The sequence below is a fragment of the Chelon labrosus genome (assembly GCF_963514085.1).
Source record: "Chelon labrosus genome assembly, chromosome: 20".
Lineage (NCBI taxonomy): Eukaryota > Metazoa > Chordata > Actinopteri > Mugiliformes > Mugilidae > Chelon > Chelon labrosus.
In genome coordinates, this window is record NC_140353.1 from 7,205,457 (window position 1) to 7,223,954 (window position 18,498).

Consider the following 18,498-nt stretch of genomic DNA (forward strand, 5'->3'; position numbering starts at 1 on the left):
GCTAATCCGAGTGAGAAAAAAAATCGAGAGGGGGAGAACAAGAGGAGGTGGAGGAGGAGGAGGAGGAGGAGGAAGCGGAGGCCCCCCTCATCCCCTCCTCTGCAGAAGTGGAGAAAAACAGAATGTTTACAGAAAAACAAGGGCAAAGTCCCTGCATGAGAACATGCAGCCCTGGCCTGTATACCCACACATTTATTAGCAGGAGGACACACATTCCAAAGAGGCACCTGCAAATATACGCAATCACAACGCAGGCATAAGCGCAAACCCCTTGGGACCACGCACACGCGCGCAGAAGCAAACATGTGCAAAACCCATCTTGTGTTGTCAGCGCACCGTTTTCCACCGCTGCAGCGCTCTTTCACCATCCTCCACTTCCTCCAAAAACCTACCCACCGAACGCCTGTCTCTCCCCCGTCAGGCTTGTTTATGCAAGAGTGACAGTGTTTCCCGCTCACACTTGGCCCGGACCCTACTAACACACACCCACACACACACACAGGCAAAGGCAAACACACACCCACCCACGGCGAGCCAATGACCCGTCTTCCATTGGCGCAGGAACACAATCCCACCACATGCAGACATGCAGACCGCGGATTTATTTGTAACACTCTGCTCGTGAGGGACAGTCTGTTGACTCCTTCTTCCCCTTCCTTTTCTCCTTTTTTTTTTTTTTTTTTTCCATCCTTGCAGGGGCATTTAGCAGGCAGAGCGACCGGCACGCATACATGCAAGAGTCTCAGAAAAACAAATGACCTTAACACCCCAAGTTCAGCACATTCCTGAGCTCTGTTGGGGGAGGAGGCCGCCTCGGTTTCTTCTGTTTCTACACTATACCAGACAGGATAGGTGTAACGCCTGGGGAATGCTTTCTGTGTGGTTTTGTGCACAAGCTCTCCACAAACTTCCAGACCTCGACCATATTAATACTTGCCATTCTTTAACGGTGACTACTCCCCCCGACTTCTGATAGTTAGATAGATGAATGAAGTCAGCATGCCAGACCTCCAAAGAAATGTCTCACACTTGTATTGCAACAATTTCCATTTAATTTTCTTTACTGCACTTCAGGAATTTTCCATGAGACCAGCATGGCGACGTAAAAACGAAGCAGGATTGAGCGTGTTCACCTTAACAACACGTTTATGTGAGACACTGCGGTCGATTTGTACTCCTGTTTCTTGTTCCCGAGACAAAAGCCACAAGCTAATTAAAAGCAGTCGTACACGGACGGCGTGCCTGCGTCAAGACTCCCACTGCGTCTGAAAGTCTCCCACACAACACAGACACGTGATGAACATTAAAAAATACGTCAGAGGCCATCTGAGGGGAAAAACACACAAACATAAACCAACCTGTGAGATGTATCCTGGGGGCACGTGGATGGGTGGGATGGACCCGTTTGGGGACATCATGGGAACCTCGGCAGGACCTGGGAGAAGAAGGGAGGAGGAGATTTATTTACCAAACCGGGCAACTCATGCTGAAGTAAATTCTCATTTACATTTGTCACATGCTGAAACCACAGACACTGAAGGGCAGCTCAGCATCAGGGGGCGACACAAGTCATGTTTTTATACGATTGTCAAGCGAATCTGAAGCAAAAACGCGTTTCCATCAAGTGCTTTGTTATCAGAAGGTGGCGTTAGAGTCTTCATTGCAAACATGACCGCTAACAAAACCTTAAAGAACCTACTTTTAGTTTTTCTTTAAGGAAGAAAATTGCTGCGATTGTTGCTTGCATCATCACAACATCCTGTTTCGGCCGTGTTGTTTCGGCCGTGTTGTTTCGGCGATAAATTTTCGGCCGAAAATTGCCCAAAAGGGCATTTTCGGTTTTTCAGCCGAAAATTTTCGGTGCATCCCTACTTTTACTTTTTCTTTAAGGAAGAAAATTGCTGCGGCTGTTGCTTGCATCATCACAACATGATGTTTCGGCCGTATTGTTTCGGCCGTGTTGTTTCGGCGATAAATTTTGGCCCGAAAGTGCATTTTCGTTTTTTCGGCCCGAACATTTTTGGTGCATCCCTAAGTAAAACCACTCAAGAGAGCAGAGTGGGCTTGAGATTTCCTTCCAACACAAGTTGTAATTCATATTTTTTAGATGAGCTTTCATGCCGTCCATAAACAAAGACGTGGACAAGACCATATGACAATGATGGGTACCACGCACACTTAAAAGATGTCCTCTCTAGGTGCAGGAACATCTAATCAGTCATTTCAGTTAAATTCAACACTTCAAAATGTACATTCAACGTGACACTTTCACATTTAGAATACGAGATATGGTTTCTTCCGACCCTGAAGGGCACGCAAAAATAAATCTAAATCCAAGTTTTGCTCCTTATTTCTGGAGAACAGCTTAGAGGAGGATAACGTCCGTATTCTGCAGCAGCAGCACGTCGATAATTATAGGTGCAACACATCAGGGCACACGGGCCACTCGCCGAAAAATGAAATCTCTGCCTCGACGAAGGAGGCGAACGAAAATGTGAAATAGAATTAGCAGACTGAAAATGATGTTGACTTTTCCACTGTCCATAACCCCCACCGCCCCCCCAACCCTCTCCCCCACCACCTCCCAAATCTCTCTCTTCCTCTGTCTCTCTGTGATGGAGGAGGTCTGCGGCTGTTAAAGTCGTTGGGACCCCGTTGGGACGGCTGGAAGCAGACCTGGCCTCAGAATAAATCATACTACACAGTGAGAGAGAGCGAGAGAGGCCCTCGCTACCTACAAACACACATGCTAGTAGTAAGACACACCAACGTTTTCCGTCCAAGTTGACACCAGTTGAACGTCAGCTGACTTTTCCAAAAATCTGGTCTCCTTTAGATGGTCACACAAATTAGAAAAGGCAACGTTTTATCATTTTCCTAAGACATGGCAACTCCTTTTCACTCCTCCCTTGTTTTTTCCTCTCCCTCCATCCTTCTGTACATTCCTCCTTTCAATGACTTCTGTTTGCAGCATGTCCCACACCTTCACTCTTCTGCTCTTACTCACTCAATCCCATTTTCTTTCCATATTTACCCGCAATACTTCCATCCCTGTTTTCAGGAATTCCTCCTGCATGACCTTTTTTATTTCCCTTGCTTCAGTTATTACTCACATCCCTCCGTTAGTTTCAAATATTACTCACTTCATCCTTCCCTTCCTTCCCAACTTCATCATCCTCCCTCCATCACCTCCTCCTCTCCTCCTCTCCTTCCATCCCTCCATCCCTCACCCACCTCCCCGACCTCTTGGAGGCCAAACAAACAGGTAACGGTACAGTAAACAGACGGACGCACACCTACGCACACGCAAACATGGCCTGAGCAAAGTCTGCAGTGTGGGTTTAATGTGTGTGCGTGTGTGTGTGTGTGGGGCGAGAGGGTCACAGGTATAGAGAGAGACAGGCCTCTTTCAGTCCCATCTGCTCCCCTGACATGGAGGCTAGGAGTGGATATGAAAGTCCTCATTGAGTAGAAGGTCACAGCATGGGGAGAACACACACAACACACACAGAGCTCCTCTAAACCTCTTTCCATCACTGCTCGTAGCACACTTTCCCCTCTTGCTCACACTCGGCCCCGAACGCACACACACTCTCTCAGTCACCATCTCTCAGACACACACACGCGCACACACACACTCTTGGCAAACAGACGTGTGTTTGGACAGTCTCTGCTGCCTCTGTGCTCTTCACTCAGCAAACAGCAGCATTCCTCTGCTCTCACACACACACACACACACACACACACACACACACAGAGTGAACATTCCCATCCCTGGCCCCCAGGACTGGACCCAACAGGCCTCACTACCCCCCCAACACCCTCCCCAAAACACAAGACACTCTTTGTCCTGCTACCCTTCACACACACACATTCGCACACACACACACACACACACGGCTGTAAGTCATACAATATTAGACTGACTTCCATATAGAAAAGCTCCGGATAATCAAGCGTTTGTACGCGTGCATTCAAGAGGTTGTAATTGTGTCTCTCCGTGTGCGTGCACATGCACAAGTAAGTCAGTGTAGTCGCTGAGCCTCGTTGTAACGTCACTCTCCGGTCTGGCCTCCAGCTTTACCCTTTAAGTGCCACAAATAGAGTCACGACTTCCTCCAGCCTAATCCTGCCGGAATCCCAGACAACACAGCTAACTAACCCAACTCCCCCCTTTTTTGCTCCCCTGCACATCTCATCTTCCATCTGTTGCTTCGTCCGCTTCCGACTGCCGGAGGGGTCAGGTCAAGAGATCAGATATGAGGTCATATCCTGCACGTGGAATGACATCAGCGCACCTGAGCCACAGCAGGGCATCAACATTGAACCACACTGGGGAGGTATCTAGAAGAATGCCACTTTCTGATTGCATTACTAGGTATACAGGTACTGCAGCGGTTGTCAAAATCATACAGGCTCAGTCCCGTCGGTCTGGCTCGCTCTGTAAAAACGCCACCCAAACGCTAGTCGGAGCTGTGTGACTGAAACTTTCACCAAAATTACACCAAAGACGAATCTCCAAACCTCCTCAGTTAACCTTTCCTCAATGTGTTCCATCTTTATTGATGGAAAACAATCAAATTGAAAATTGAGGAACTGGAGAAGCAGCCGGAAATACTAAAGCGGAAACACGCTACTACCAAGCGGACAAATCACAGCTCTTGTGGTCTTTCTGGGGTGGTCTTTCCACGGCGTTAGGGTCTGCGTAGGGTCTGGGCTGTCGCTACAGCTACAGCGTCAAATCGACACAGAGGTATAAACCGCCTATAAGACTCGATTCACAGCTGGACGACATATTCAACTGGATGTTGCCCATCGCTCACTCTTGTCTTTAAACTGCCCACATGCATTCTTCAAAGGAAGAAATCTTATATTGTTATATGGATTGATCTGCTGTATATAGTACCAGTCAAACGCTTGGATACACCTTCTTTTATTATACATTAAACTACGTGGCAGCCATCTTGGTGACACTCCTAGGCAGTTATTTTGTGCCGACAATATCTATCTGAATAAACGTTGACTTTTGCTTTTTTTGGGAGGGAATGAGGCCTTTTTTGCCCACCAGTTACACTTCTATTACATTTCACGCCGCTAATTTCATTTACAGTTCAATTCAGAGCGCGGTGACCTCACCAACGCCTCCGGATAATTCCATCAGAGCACTTGAACAAATGCCATTCTAATTCACATGGACACACTGTCAGAAGCTGGTCTGCACCTGCTCCTTCGATCACACAGTCGAAACCACTGTGAACGACAACTGCGTGCTGGAGTCGGCGCAACGACACAATTCGCTTGTTTCCTGGTTTGGTTGTTACAAAGCTGAAGATCGTCTTCTAGGGGAGACGCTTCGGTTATCAGTTGAAGCACGACTGATAACTGCAAGTAACTGCAAGGTTTTGCCACAACTGCAACTAAACAGCTCTGCTGCAAGGGACTTCCGAGATCTGTGGTCAGATGTGAGGTTCATTTAGGGGTCAGAGACATTTGCACATATTTGTCTGAGAGCCATTGTCTAAAGGAACCAGGAGGACAGTAGGAATGATGGCAAACAACATTTTTTTATTGTGTGTAACTATATTAGACACCACTTTGAAGTGATACACAGGGGGCAGGGTCATTTATCGTAAGGAGGAAAAGGGTTCAGTGAAAATATTAAATTGCAAAGACATAAATAAATACATTCAGTTAAGACAAAAAAAAATGTAAGGCAGCAAGGAGCAGCGCTTGCCAGCAGAGCAGAAGACACACAGATCTTCACGTTAACATAACACATATTAAGTCTCACCTCAGAAAGTTCAACTTCTGCCGCTAAAGATTTACACAAGAAATACACACACACGTCCACGGTAAACATCCTGTCTCGCTGTTCGCCACACACGGTGACACACAATCTCAGACGAGCAGAAAATCTGTTTCTCCACCATTCACACACACAAAATAAAAAGCCCACAAACTAGTGTTTCTGTCCAGCTGCCTACACATACATTAAGACAAATACACAGACGGAGGAGGTGATGCAACATTTCATCAGATGTTTCCCGTGATACAGCTGTCAAAGACAGCTGCGACAGGGCCTCCCAAAGCACAACACACTCAAACACAGAAAAAGCGGTCTTAGACACAACCGCTCATTCGCTCCCATCCACAATAATGCATGAGCCTACACACACACACACGCTGCGTCAACACACATTACCACGTATTGATCAGTCGTCAGTGTTGACAATGAGACTAGGCCAGCTGTGCGTCTCGGTGTTCTTTCTCATATACTGAAGCAGTATTCAGCTTCTAGATCTAGAAAGAAGTGAAGCACTTTCCCTTCATTCCCTTCATCCCGCACATGTGGTCGCCACATTGAAAGGAAACACAGACCCTCTCGGGAAAGCGCGTGTGTGTGTATGTGTGGTGTTGGTATCAGACCAAAGGAGCCTGTTTGGGAGCTGACCTACATACAAAACATCTAGACTCAAATGGATTTCCCAAAAACACAAGAAAACAAACAGCGTTACTAAAGAGACACATGTTCACTTTATTTTTTTTCTCCGTGTACCCTAACTGAGCCCCACAAAGGCAGCTGTCCTATCTAGATGGGTGTTTGCGCTCCTGCATGTGTGTATGTTTGTGTGTCTGCGTGAATGTGTGTGTGTGTGTGTGTGTCTGGGTCAGTTGTGACGTGGCGTTGCCTGGAAGTTATGTAAGCATCAGCGGGGTAATGTTATCTGTCCTCGGAGCTCCAAGAGCAAGACACTCCCACGACGGTTTCCTCTGCTGGCTGGCCAATCCACACACACACACAGAGATACACAGAACCACACACACACACGCTGCAGAGAGCATGACCTATTCTCATATCTAAGACGAATGCTATATATAAAAATATATTTATTTGGAAGAAAAATCCCCTTTTAGTCAGCTGATATAGCGACCAGAGTCTCTGGGAGAGAAAAGGGAACACAGAAAGACAGAGAAGAAACAGAACAAGGAGCAACAATGGGAAGTGTAAGGAAAAAGAGGGGGACAATAAAAAAACAGAGCGTCAGCGTGAGGAAGAGGGGAAGTAGGAAACGTGGGAGACGACTTCAAAATAGCACAGCGTTGTATATACACAGCCCAGATTGGTTAGTGTCGCAAGAATATGCATGACTCCAGTGAGTCAAGTCCGCCGGACATCTTTTTCTCTGCGGCCAGGGTGAGGTTCAGTGATCGAGGAGGAAGTCAGGACTTCCTGCGCGCCACCCTGCCTTCAGCCCGCTGCCCTCATGACACAGTGCAGAGTGACGCAGACGCCAGCGCATGCATAAGCGCACAAACCCTTCCGTGCACAAATGGACCGTCTAAAACGCACATTTCACACTTCTGATCCTGAATCTGCGCTCGGTGCGACAGGCTGTAATTTGAGCCGGCTCCCAATTTGCTGTGGAATGTAAATCATAAGCTGGAGCGCTGCTGTCCTTGAACGCCAGGTCCTACTGTACGTGCATAGAGTGTGTGTAGGTATGCGTAGGCACATTCCACAAGACGAGTGAGCCACTTTGCTTTGTTGAATAACAGTGTCACGAGAAAGCAAGCGGGACATATTGTCAGTTATGCCAGCGCATGAAATGATCGACGATGACTTCATCAACATCTGACATCAGCAGATTATTACGTGTTGAAGAAGAAACTGTCGCCGCGAGGACTGTAAAAACCAGGCCTGGTGTTTTACCAGCTCGCGGGCGCAGGCTCATGTTTAAAATTTAGCATGCACGTCTCCAAAAAAAAAATAATAATACTCCTTTTGCAACAACTGTGCAGAAATGTTTCCACCCCCACTTGTGCAAAATCGCCCCTGCCAAACACAACTGCCAGACAACTGCACTGAAGTCTTCAGTCCTCTGGTGGTTTGCCCAGAGGTACTGGGAGTGGCCATCCTCCATGTCCTCATTTGGCATTGGGATGAAATTACAATTACAACCCTCTACTTACTCAAATTTGTCTCTGTAGCTCACATTTCCAATAAAAGCCCATCTTAAATTCTTAGATTTCTTTTAAGATGTATGCGATTCAAGGAGAAAGGGGAAACATGATCGAGACGATATATATATATATATATATATATATATATATATATAATGTCAAAAGGATTTATTTTTAAAAATCATTTGAGATGAATCTGGAATAAGCGCTGCATAGTTCTTCTTCTACTCGCATTAGACTTTATTTATCCAGGTTAGTCACAATCAGCCCAGGTATGTTTTTTTTTTGTTTTTTTTTTGAACAATGGAGAACTGGCCAAGACAGCGGCAGAATTATAAGTGTTTAACACTCAATAGCCCCAGAGCATGGAAAAACATATGCAAGCTATTATTATTATACTCGAATAACATTCCTTTTTTTATTTGTGAAATTTTTATTCAGAATGGAGAACTTTACTCCCAACTTTGATACACCCACTATATAATGAAACATATTAGGATTATCGTTAGAATAATAAACTATGGATTCGTTAACATTTATTATCAGTGGCCAAATCCACTCCAGTTTGCTATCTTGTTTTTATTCCAGAGGGTTATATATCCTACCATATGATGTTAACATCTCACCTTATCTTGTCCCGATCATTATGTAAACGGCCCACAAGCATACAAGTCTAGATCTGCTTAGTGTTCAGCCTGTAGCCTGGGTACCAGCCCATACCTCCACCCAGTCCAGATCTCTCTCCAGTCCCTACCACCCCACTCCACCCCACCCCACCCAGAGGAGGGGTGCTGTCGGCCGACCTACTTCTGCCGCTGGGCCCGCTCCAGAGGAGAGCAACGTAACGTCTGGAGGGACACCGAGCCCAGCCGTGCTTTGTTCTCAAGATCTCAACATGCACAAACACACACCCCGACAGCTGCGCACATACTCAGTCACTCGAAATGAGCATGCACGCACGAAAGGGCCAAAGCACATCGCTGGCAAATTTCAAAACCGCAGACAACGAGCCAGATTCACACCTGGGCACATGCTAATACACTCTTTGCGTGTCACGCTGACACGAAAAGAGACACGCACACAGTTGTGCATAGAGGGCTTATAAAACACGCCGACATTCGGACAGTTTCCCTTGACATATATCACGGTCACCTCGGCACAAACACACAACAAAGCAGCACAGTTGCAAATCCAGACGCAACAACTATCACACACACATATACATACACAGTGAAGCCTCCAGTATTATCACATGAGGCTATTCTTGGGCCAGCAGATACAATTGTTTTGGGATTGGTAACCACGCAACATGCACTGGATACTTCACTTATCGCTCGTGCACTCGTGTGCATACGCACACGTGCACATAACCTATATGTGCAAGCATGCACACAAAAATATACGCAATCCAGGCACTGATGACTCATTATAACCATGCTCTAATCAACTCTACATGTCTAGAAAGAGAGAGGGAGAGAGGGAGAGAGGGAGAGAGAGAGAAAGAGAGAGAGAGAGAGAAAAGGAGTGCAACAGCTGTTGGTGTGTAAACAGACTCAGAGTCATAATCATTTCCGGCTCTCCTTCCCTTGCTCCCTCCTCCTCCTTCTCTCCCTCGCTTAAACCAAGATGTAACAAACTTACAAATCTGCACCCACAAAAAAAAAAAGAATGAGCAATCCTTTTAGTCATTTTTACTCATTTTTTCCCTTCGGTACACAACCTGCCATGTTTGTACCCAGCTGCGATCCTCTCTCCCCCCTCTTCTCCTCTCCCATCCTCCCCTCACTCTTCTCCTTCTATCTCCGCACATGTTAATGTGGGGCATTCCTGGTGTATGAGTCACAGTCTGAACAGCAAGTTTGTGTCCACCACAAACAGCAGAGAAAGTGTGCGTGTGTGTGTGTGTGTGGAGGGGGGAGAGAAGAGAAGAGAAGAGAAGAGAAGAGAAGAGAAGAGAAGAGGTGTATGAATGTCAGTGGAAAGAAAGAAGGCAAGACTGGAAGTCCTAGATTAGCTGGGACTTTCCCCCACACTCCAGCTCTGAATTCCACTGTTTCAGTGCATGTGTTTATAAGTGTGTGTGTGTGTGTGTGTGTGCATGTCCCAGGGCTGGTTATCAGGCCAGCGAGGAAGTGAAGATATGGTGGATAATATGTATACAGGCGGCAGGGAGAGAAATAAGTTTCTAGGTCAGACTAAGTTCTCTATCGGGGCCTTATTTAACCTGATTCTCTACCGGTGTCTCCAATCAATCCTTGACCTCCCGGGGTGCAGCCGCCCCTTTGCATTGACTCGACATACACTTCCGCCCATCCAATCAGATCAGAGGGAGGAAAAAAAAAAAAAGAGGGGCTTCCCTGTGAAACCTAAACACACACGATGTAAACAATCACATGTGGAACTTCTGCAGCTGTGCAGGATGACTGTTTATGCCTTTCAAAGCCCCCCCCCCCCCCTTTGATGTATCCCATCACAACTTGCGGCCTCGATAGCCTCGTGTGTTCAATAAAGCTTCATCAAATCTCAACCCCCCCACCCCCAACCCTCCCAGTGTCGAGACGAAATTCAATTTTGCAAAGGGCGTGCAAATCACCCGAGCTCACTTTGTAGTTTAAATGTTGCAGTTAAATATAGCAATGCAGAAAAACAGAGATGAGGAGAGACAGGGAAGCAGGAGAGGAAGTGAAGGAGGCTGGAAAGAGGAGGAGGGAGTGAGAGGTGGAGAGAGGGAGAAGTGCTCCAGCTGTACCCTGAGCTTCAGGAGAGCCAAGAATTTCATCCCTGGAAAAGATCTCCCTCTCTCTCCCTCTCTCCCTCCGTGTCTCTGGAAAATTCTGCAAGGACTCTCCTCTACGCAGCTGCCGTTCACACAAGCATCTACTCTCACACAGCCTTGCACACGAAGGCTTCCCTAACAAAAACCCCTCCGACGCCCGGGTTGCCCCAAGCGGACAAGGCCCCGGCGGCGAATGCGGCCGTTTCCCTCGAGCCGCGGCAGGCCGGACCAGCTCGGCGAGCGGCAGCAGGGGTGGCCGGGGTCATCGAGCGGAGGAAGTGGCCTCACCCGGAATGCATGGCAGCAGACACGACCAGACATGCAGCGTCTGATTCTCTCTCTCCCTCTCTCTCTCTCTCTCTCTCTCTCGCTCGCCCCAGCCTTCAGTTTTCTTTCTGCCTGTCTTCCTTTATTTACCTTCCTTCATTCTATCATTTCAACTCCATTTCTTCCCTCCCCACCCCTCCCCCCCCTTCCTGCTTCTGCCTCCTCATGCCCTACTGTGTGAGGGCATTGAGTTTAGAAGGGAGCGCTGGGCAGGGCATACAACAACAATCAACTCCCTCTCTCTCTCTCTCTCTTTTTCTCTCTCTCTCTCTCTCTCTCTCACACACACACACACACACACACACACACTGAAGTCAAGCTACTTAACCAACATGTACCAAACCTACTTTTTGTTTTCTAGCAAAGTACTTTTGAGTGGAAAAAGCTTGTTAAAGACAAAGGCAGGTACACCACACACTCGCACACAAACTGTGCCCAGAGGGATCGCATTCCATTACACACCACCTGGAGAGAGAGAGAGAGTTCCCATGGCGACCAGTTTACCAAATCCAGTGGGACATAACATAAAAATTAAGACACACACACACACACCTCCAGAATCTGTTTAACAGGCGGCCAGAGGGCAAACAAGCTTGTAAGTATCGTAAGAGACAAACAAAATAAAGTATAACACGTGCACTGAGGCCTGACTACACCTTAACACACTATTGTCCATTATGTGATTCCTCTCTACCACTCCACCCTTCCCCATCATCCATTTTTCCAGCCCGGTACGAATCGTATTCCATAAATACAGATCGAGCAGTTGGGGAATTTCGACAATTCTAAACAGAGCAGGTACGAGAACACTCTTACGCACAGGGCCGAGACGTCACCGTCTGAGACTTACGACTTGTCGGCACGGCAGTTTCCTAGTCTGACAGGCAGCTATGGCAGTTGGCCGTTTTTCCCCGGTAATTCTTCATTTTAGACGCTTGCGTAATTTTTCTCAAGACAGATAAACTGGTCTGAAAGTGATATCACCAACGGAAGCTGCGAATGTCTGGAAAAGTCGCACAGACACAAACAATAGCCATTTTAAGCGCTTACAATATACATAAGCTCGGTTATGAGGTTTATTATGTCTGAGGGTGAAGGCAAGTGGAATAATAATGACATCATGCCCTTTTATTTGACAGAGCGATGTGAGGGACATGTACGCACGCTCTATTTTTAACTTATTTGGGATCAACTTACTCTTTTGATTCTGCAAAAAAAAAAAAAAGGAGGGATCAAAGCACACACACTCAGTTCAAAAGCTGTAAAAGCTTTCAGCTGAGAGGTCAGCTGCAACACAGACGTTAAGCAACCTTCTTTCAGTTGCACGGCAATTTTGATTGCTTGGAATCACAGACAGGTTCGAAAAAGTTCTTAAAGCAACCGCCTCAGGTTACAAGCGGCGACGGGAAGCGCCACTCTAAATTAAGCCTTTCTGAGAAAAATGTATTTGTGTCCTCTACCCCAGCTTGTTTAGAGCCATCTGGCTCGGTGTAAACACAGGCCGCGAGACTTTCCACCATATTTCGCTCAACCAGCTATTTCCATTTACATCAAAGGGATCCCGAGCGTAGAAGTGCACACTCCGGCAGAAAGATGGTCAAAGAAGAAAAAAAAAAAAACGCCGCAGCAAAGCTTCTGCAGCGACGCATCGATGCCAGCCAGAGCAAAATCTGCACGGTCCATCCAACCGAGACCAACGCCAGACTGAGACAGACGGAGGGAGACGAAGAAAGGGAAAAGAAGACGACGGAGGCTGAGAGAAACGTAGTGTATCACGTTTTTAATTCATCGCTTATTTTCCAGCGTTTCTTGGTTTCTCCAACTCTGAGAGAAGGAACCACACGCAAATCATCTCAATCGATGCCAGGTTCTGGTGAAACACGATACCATATGTACATGCACCGATCAGGCATAACATTATGACCACCTTCCTAATATTGTGTAGGTCTCTCTTGTGCCTCCAAAACAGTTGTGACTCATCAGAGAATGGATGACCGGGAACAGGATGTTGTTAGTGGGGGCCTTTGGGTCCTATGGGTTGAGGTGAGAGGCCTCTGTGGATCATCTCACAGATACTTGATCAGTTTGGGATCTAGGTCTAGGTTCTCTGGAGGCCAGGTCAACACCTTGTGCTGTTCTTCATGTTTTTCTTTGAGTTGTTCCTAAATTGTTTTTGTGTGTGTGTCTGTGTCAGGCTGCATCCTGCTGGGGATGGCTGCTGCCATCAAGGAGTGTCATTGCTATGGGGTGGGGATGCCTGGTCTGGTCTAGGTGGGTGTTACATGTTTAAGTAACAGGTACATGAATGCCAGGTCCAAAAGTTTCCCAGCAGAACACTGAATTGTCACAAGATGGTCAATGTTATTTACTTCTCCCGTCAGCGGACATAATGTTACGCCTGATTGGTGTAAGATGCCTCATGAAGTGTAGAAACCGACTTAAAAAAAAAAAAAAAAAGTCTACATTACAGCTGCTGTTTCTGGCTGATTCACACATCATATCATCTGAAAATGGCGCCATCATTCAATCACTATGGCAAAAGCAAAAAGCTTGTAGATTGTAGAGAACAGACCAGTCTTCATTCAGAAAGGTTCTCTCAACACATGCCCCACTTAATTTACCTGATGAAAAAGAACACAATGTGATTAAAAGGGTCGTGGTGATGTGGTTTCATTGCAGCATCCAGTTACTTATGCAAGGCGAGTATCTGCCTGATAAAAGGCATCTATCAAAAACACCCTGTGCATCCTCCATCTGAGCCACTCTGAGCAGCAATAAGGTAACTGGAACCTCTTTAATGACAGCAGGTTTGACTGATTTTTTTCGGAAGAGTGTGAATACACGGGATGAATAAGGATGATAGCAGAATAAGGATGCACCCCACGAGGGACAGAGAGTAGCAATCAGGCAGACACAAAGAGACAGAGACAGAGAGAGAGAACAAAGTGCTCACATCTGCTGGCAAAACACAAAACAGACCTCGACGTGATTCAAACCCCGCTCTGTCCAGATGACACACATGCAAAGAAACATGTGCACACAGCTGGGGCAGACATTACACCACTGAGGTCACACCGGCAGTGTCCAAGATAACCACTGTTTGTCAGGAAAACATCCTAAGCCAACGGGGCTGCAGGGGAGACTACGTTCCCCCCGCCATCCCACTGCAGTAAAGCAGCAGTGAGAATAAACTGTTATCATGCATTCATTCTGCGTTTGGAGGGAAATCTGTGCAGGAAAAAGCAGAAAACCAATGTTATTGTAATGAATTAAGTTTAATACGCATGTGATAATAAAGTTCATTCAAATCATTCTGGCTCATTTTACGGCCAGTTACATTTATACGACAACCACATTCTGCACAGAGCCCTCTGCATACATTAAAATGTTATTCTGTAATATAATCATGACAACTGCCAGATCAGAGCCCGCCGAGAGCAGCGGCAGGTGTGTGTTCCTAAGAAACTTTTTTTTTTTTCCAAGTGCACCAGAAAACTGGAACGCGAAGAGTAAACACACGCTAACTCTACACAAAACAGAAGTTTTAAATGTTTTAGCCACTCGGCCGGATCAGGTGATCTCTCTTTTCTACACATTACGCCACAGATTCAACATGGCAGTTCTGCTGAAAAGGGGTCAGACTAGTGGTGACGGTGCAGCAAAAACCACAAAGAAAATAGGGTCACAGAAAGCCAGTGGTGGCGAACAGTTAACAGTTGACTTGATATGTCACGGCCAGTGTATAACCAGAGGTGGATAGAGTAGCCTAAAACTGTACTCAAGTAAAGCTTGTAACATACTTTGCGAGAGGCGAGGAATTTGTTCTCGCTCCTAGGGCTGCAAGAACAAGAAAAAAGTTTGTTCTGGCCACGTCACTTCACCTGAAACTCAAGTGCCGAACTCCAGGGAAGTCCTCATAGGCCCCTCCCACTGCAGCTTATGTCACATGCACTAAGCATTGTGGGAGATGCAGAGAGAGGCAATTTTCTTATTATTTTCGGATAATCGGCCGGTCGTTTTGACGACGGTGTCCATCGGATCACGCCGTTCATTCAGCATGCACCCACACACAGTATGCCAATCTCTACCCACAGGAGAGATTAGCGGTCACACCGCGAATATTACCATCTGTGAGCTCACAGAGTTCCGCATTGACCCCGCCCACTTCCAATTTTTGACCAATCACAGGATAGTTGCCGGACACCACACAAGAAAAAAGCTCTGCCCGGTTGATGTGTCCCAAACAGTGCTGAGTATGTGATCGTAATGTCTGATTTATTTTTTAAAAATGGTGCAATCAGACACACATTAAGGTGCTAGAAGCACAAATGTCCAAATCTGACTTTTTCACAACATAAAGTGTATCTAATGTGTAGAATAAAAGATAAAAAAGATAAATAAATAAAAAGTAATGGGTTGAATGTAACCTGATGCACAATCTAGTCAAGTAAAAGTAAAAAGTATGGTGCAGGAAAAAAACTACTACCCACCTCTGCATTTAACCTCAAAGGTTTTGGTGTCATCCTTATTCAACGTACTGAGACACCGACACACCGAGGACCACCATTCAGCTATTAAAACGAATCAACCGCTGACTACTGCAAATATTAACTCGAGCCATAGAGTAATTGCAGAAGAGGTTTAGCCCCATGATGTCACATCCTCCCTGGCAGGGCACAGCTTCCTGCTCTGCACCCACTGGCCTCATCATCCCTCATAAAAGTCCAACAAAGACCAAACAACACAGTAAACCCACACAGCCTTGTAAAACACACATAGACACACACACACATGCACGCAAACTCACATTAACACACTCGCATTCCAGAGCAGGGTGCTCTAACACACCCTCCAGAGTCTTGTCCTTTGATGTGAGTGTGGGAAAGCTCAGGGGAATGGTCTTAGTTGGGGAAGGGGGGGGGGGGGGCATAGTGGGGGGAGGGCTGAAAGAGGGGGAGGTGAGGACGGTGAGAGACTGGGAGAGCGCAAAGGGGGGAGAGCGGTTGAAGCTGACCCCCGGAGCACCGAGGGGTCAGTCTGTTTGAACAGGGGATGGAGACATGCAGACATTCACATGCACAAAGAGAACATGCTAATTAGCGGATTCAGGAAACGATCCGAGATCCAGATTCACCCGCTAGAGGAAACGAAAAGGCGCAAGCAGCAACAGAGAAGGGAAAGAAAGCGGCAGATAAGAGCAGGTTAAAGCTTATCGCTGAGATAACAGGGAACCATGAAGTTTTCTTCAGCGTATTCAACGGCAAGCGTTCATTTTTGGAACGTGATCGCCCGTGGAGCTGAGGTTGTGGAATTTGCAGAGCTTAATAAAAGTCCACATAAACTTTCAGTCCAAATGAAGGAGCACAGTTCAGCCAGTAGCCGTTAGCAGCGGTGTGGCTAATGAGCGGCACTTAACATCAATCCAGTTAATACAATAGCCTCTTTTCTGCTCCAGGTTTGCGTTAAGGTACAGACAGATGAATGAGAGGAAAACACAGGAAAGGGAGGGAGGGGAGGGAGGGATAAACGACGAGAGGGAGGAAGAGAGTGAGCAGGGGCGGAGGAAGGCTGAAGGTGAATATGAAAGACTCCCTTCTGGCCCGCTAAGCTGACGTCTCCGGGCCGGGTTTCAGGAGTGTGTCTGCGTGCACGCACGTTTGCATGCATGCACAACGATGCAGATGCAGATGCAGAAACAGCAGCAGCAGCAGGCGGCTAAACAGAGGTTACTTTATATAAAACCGGGTTCCTGGCTGTGCCCTGAGGTCTCTGTAATCTCACTCACAAGCGTGCGCAAACACGGCGCTCTGAGGTCCCAGTAATCACATCGGGTCTGTCTAAAGAGCGACTCAGTTCGCCTTCAACACACACACCACCGCCACACTCCACCTCTCATTAAACTCAGTGACCTCCTCAAGAGAGAGAGAGAAAGAGAGAGATGGAGAGAGAGAGAGAGAGCAGGAGTTTGTGTGTGGCCCTCCACATTAATAATATCTGCATTCAAACATGACCCCTACCTCTACCCAGCCCAATTAACTGTCTGCCACTGTAGTGAAACGCACCAAGAAAGCGCACGCAGCGAAATTTTACTGCACAAAGAGACAGAGCCACGTCGGTGTTGCGGGTTTTTTTTTTTTTTTTTGCAAATCAGCGTCTCGATATTCAAAACGTCCATGAAACCATTATTTTTTTATCTGTCCTTCAGCCATCTTTCCACAAGTCACTGATACTGTGGATTTGATCCGTCAGCTGTTATCTATCCATCCTTGCATCCGTCCATCTTATCACGAACCGTTTCTATCTGGCATTATCTGTCTGCCCAGGGCGATCCCTCTGATTTCAGGGAAAAATTGAATTACACGGCGGGCGGAGAAAAGGAGGCGGGCTGTAATTTGTTACAACACAGAGAGCTGCGGTGGTGGGGGCTACTTCTTTTTTTTTTTTTTCCACTGGGATGGAGGGGAGGGGGGGGCAGTGTCTGAGCCAAAACGTCTCTCTCGCTCTCTCTCTCTCTCTCTCTCTCAAAGAAAACCTTCACTCAGAGACCAAAGAAAAAGCGAGAGAAGAAGAGAGAGAGACAGACAGAGGGAGAGAGATCGGGAAGAAAACAAAGACGCCCTTTGAAAAGTTTTCTGAGGCACGGCTTACACGTCTGACATCATCAAAGTGAGACACAATTCCAGAGGAGTTGGGGGAAATCCCGCGCCGCCGCCACCTCCTTTCCCCCCTCGAGGAGCTTCTAAGTGGCTTACATTTCCAGCCTTTTCATGCACCCGATATCAGATGTGGCCAGAGAGCGTGGCCACGGCCGCCCGTTCCGCCCCGACCTGTCATTGAGCACGCTGCGCTTTCAAGTAGCACTTTTTAATTTGGAGAGAGCACCCTCAGATGCCGCCGCCGCCGCTCGCTTCGCTTTCCTTACCCATTGCACTACCGGCTGCTCCCTTTAAAAAGACTGCAAATAGGGAGTTTTCAGGAGTTTACGCGCGCTTCACTTCGCACGAGATATCGCCGTGAATGGACCGACACAATGCGCCGATAGGAAGCGGCATTATGTCAGTCTGAAAGCCAGCTGCTCAGTGCAGCGTTCCCACGGTGTCTGATTAGAAATCTAAACCCAGGCGACCATTGGCGATTATGGCAGAAGACACTGAAGGGGAAATCTGGAAAAACACCTGCACATGGATAATCTAAAGCTCTGCATCAATCTTGGATATACGCATCTGTGCAATTCATTTCTTCAAGACACAATAGGAAAAAAGCAGCATCTTTGTAAGATCTTTGCATCTCTGAAGAACTATTCCATCCTTTAAATGAACTAGCGTGAATCAAACCCAATGATAGAAGGTAAAATGAAAAAAAAAAAACATGGTTCGGGCAGAGAGAAGGTGGCAGATTAGATTCTGAGTCATTTCCTGGGTTGAGTTTTCGAT

The 18,498-nt window shown here is 46.9% G+C and overlaps 1 protein-coding gene across 1 annotated transcript in view; it reads right to left on the reverse strand.

Annotated features, from left to right (window-relative positions):
- Positions 1–18,498, reverse strand: part of fndc3ba (fibronectin type III domain containing 3Ba) — a 98,097-nt gene that overhangs the window by 53,034 nt on the left and 26,565 nt on the right. The window contains exon 4 of the mRNA XM_084569283.1: positions 1,359–1,435. Coding sequence (XP_084425409.1) covers positions 1,359–1,435 — 77 coding nt within the window. The remainder of the gene's footprint in view (positions 1–1,358; positions 1,436–18,498) is intronic.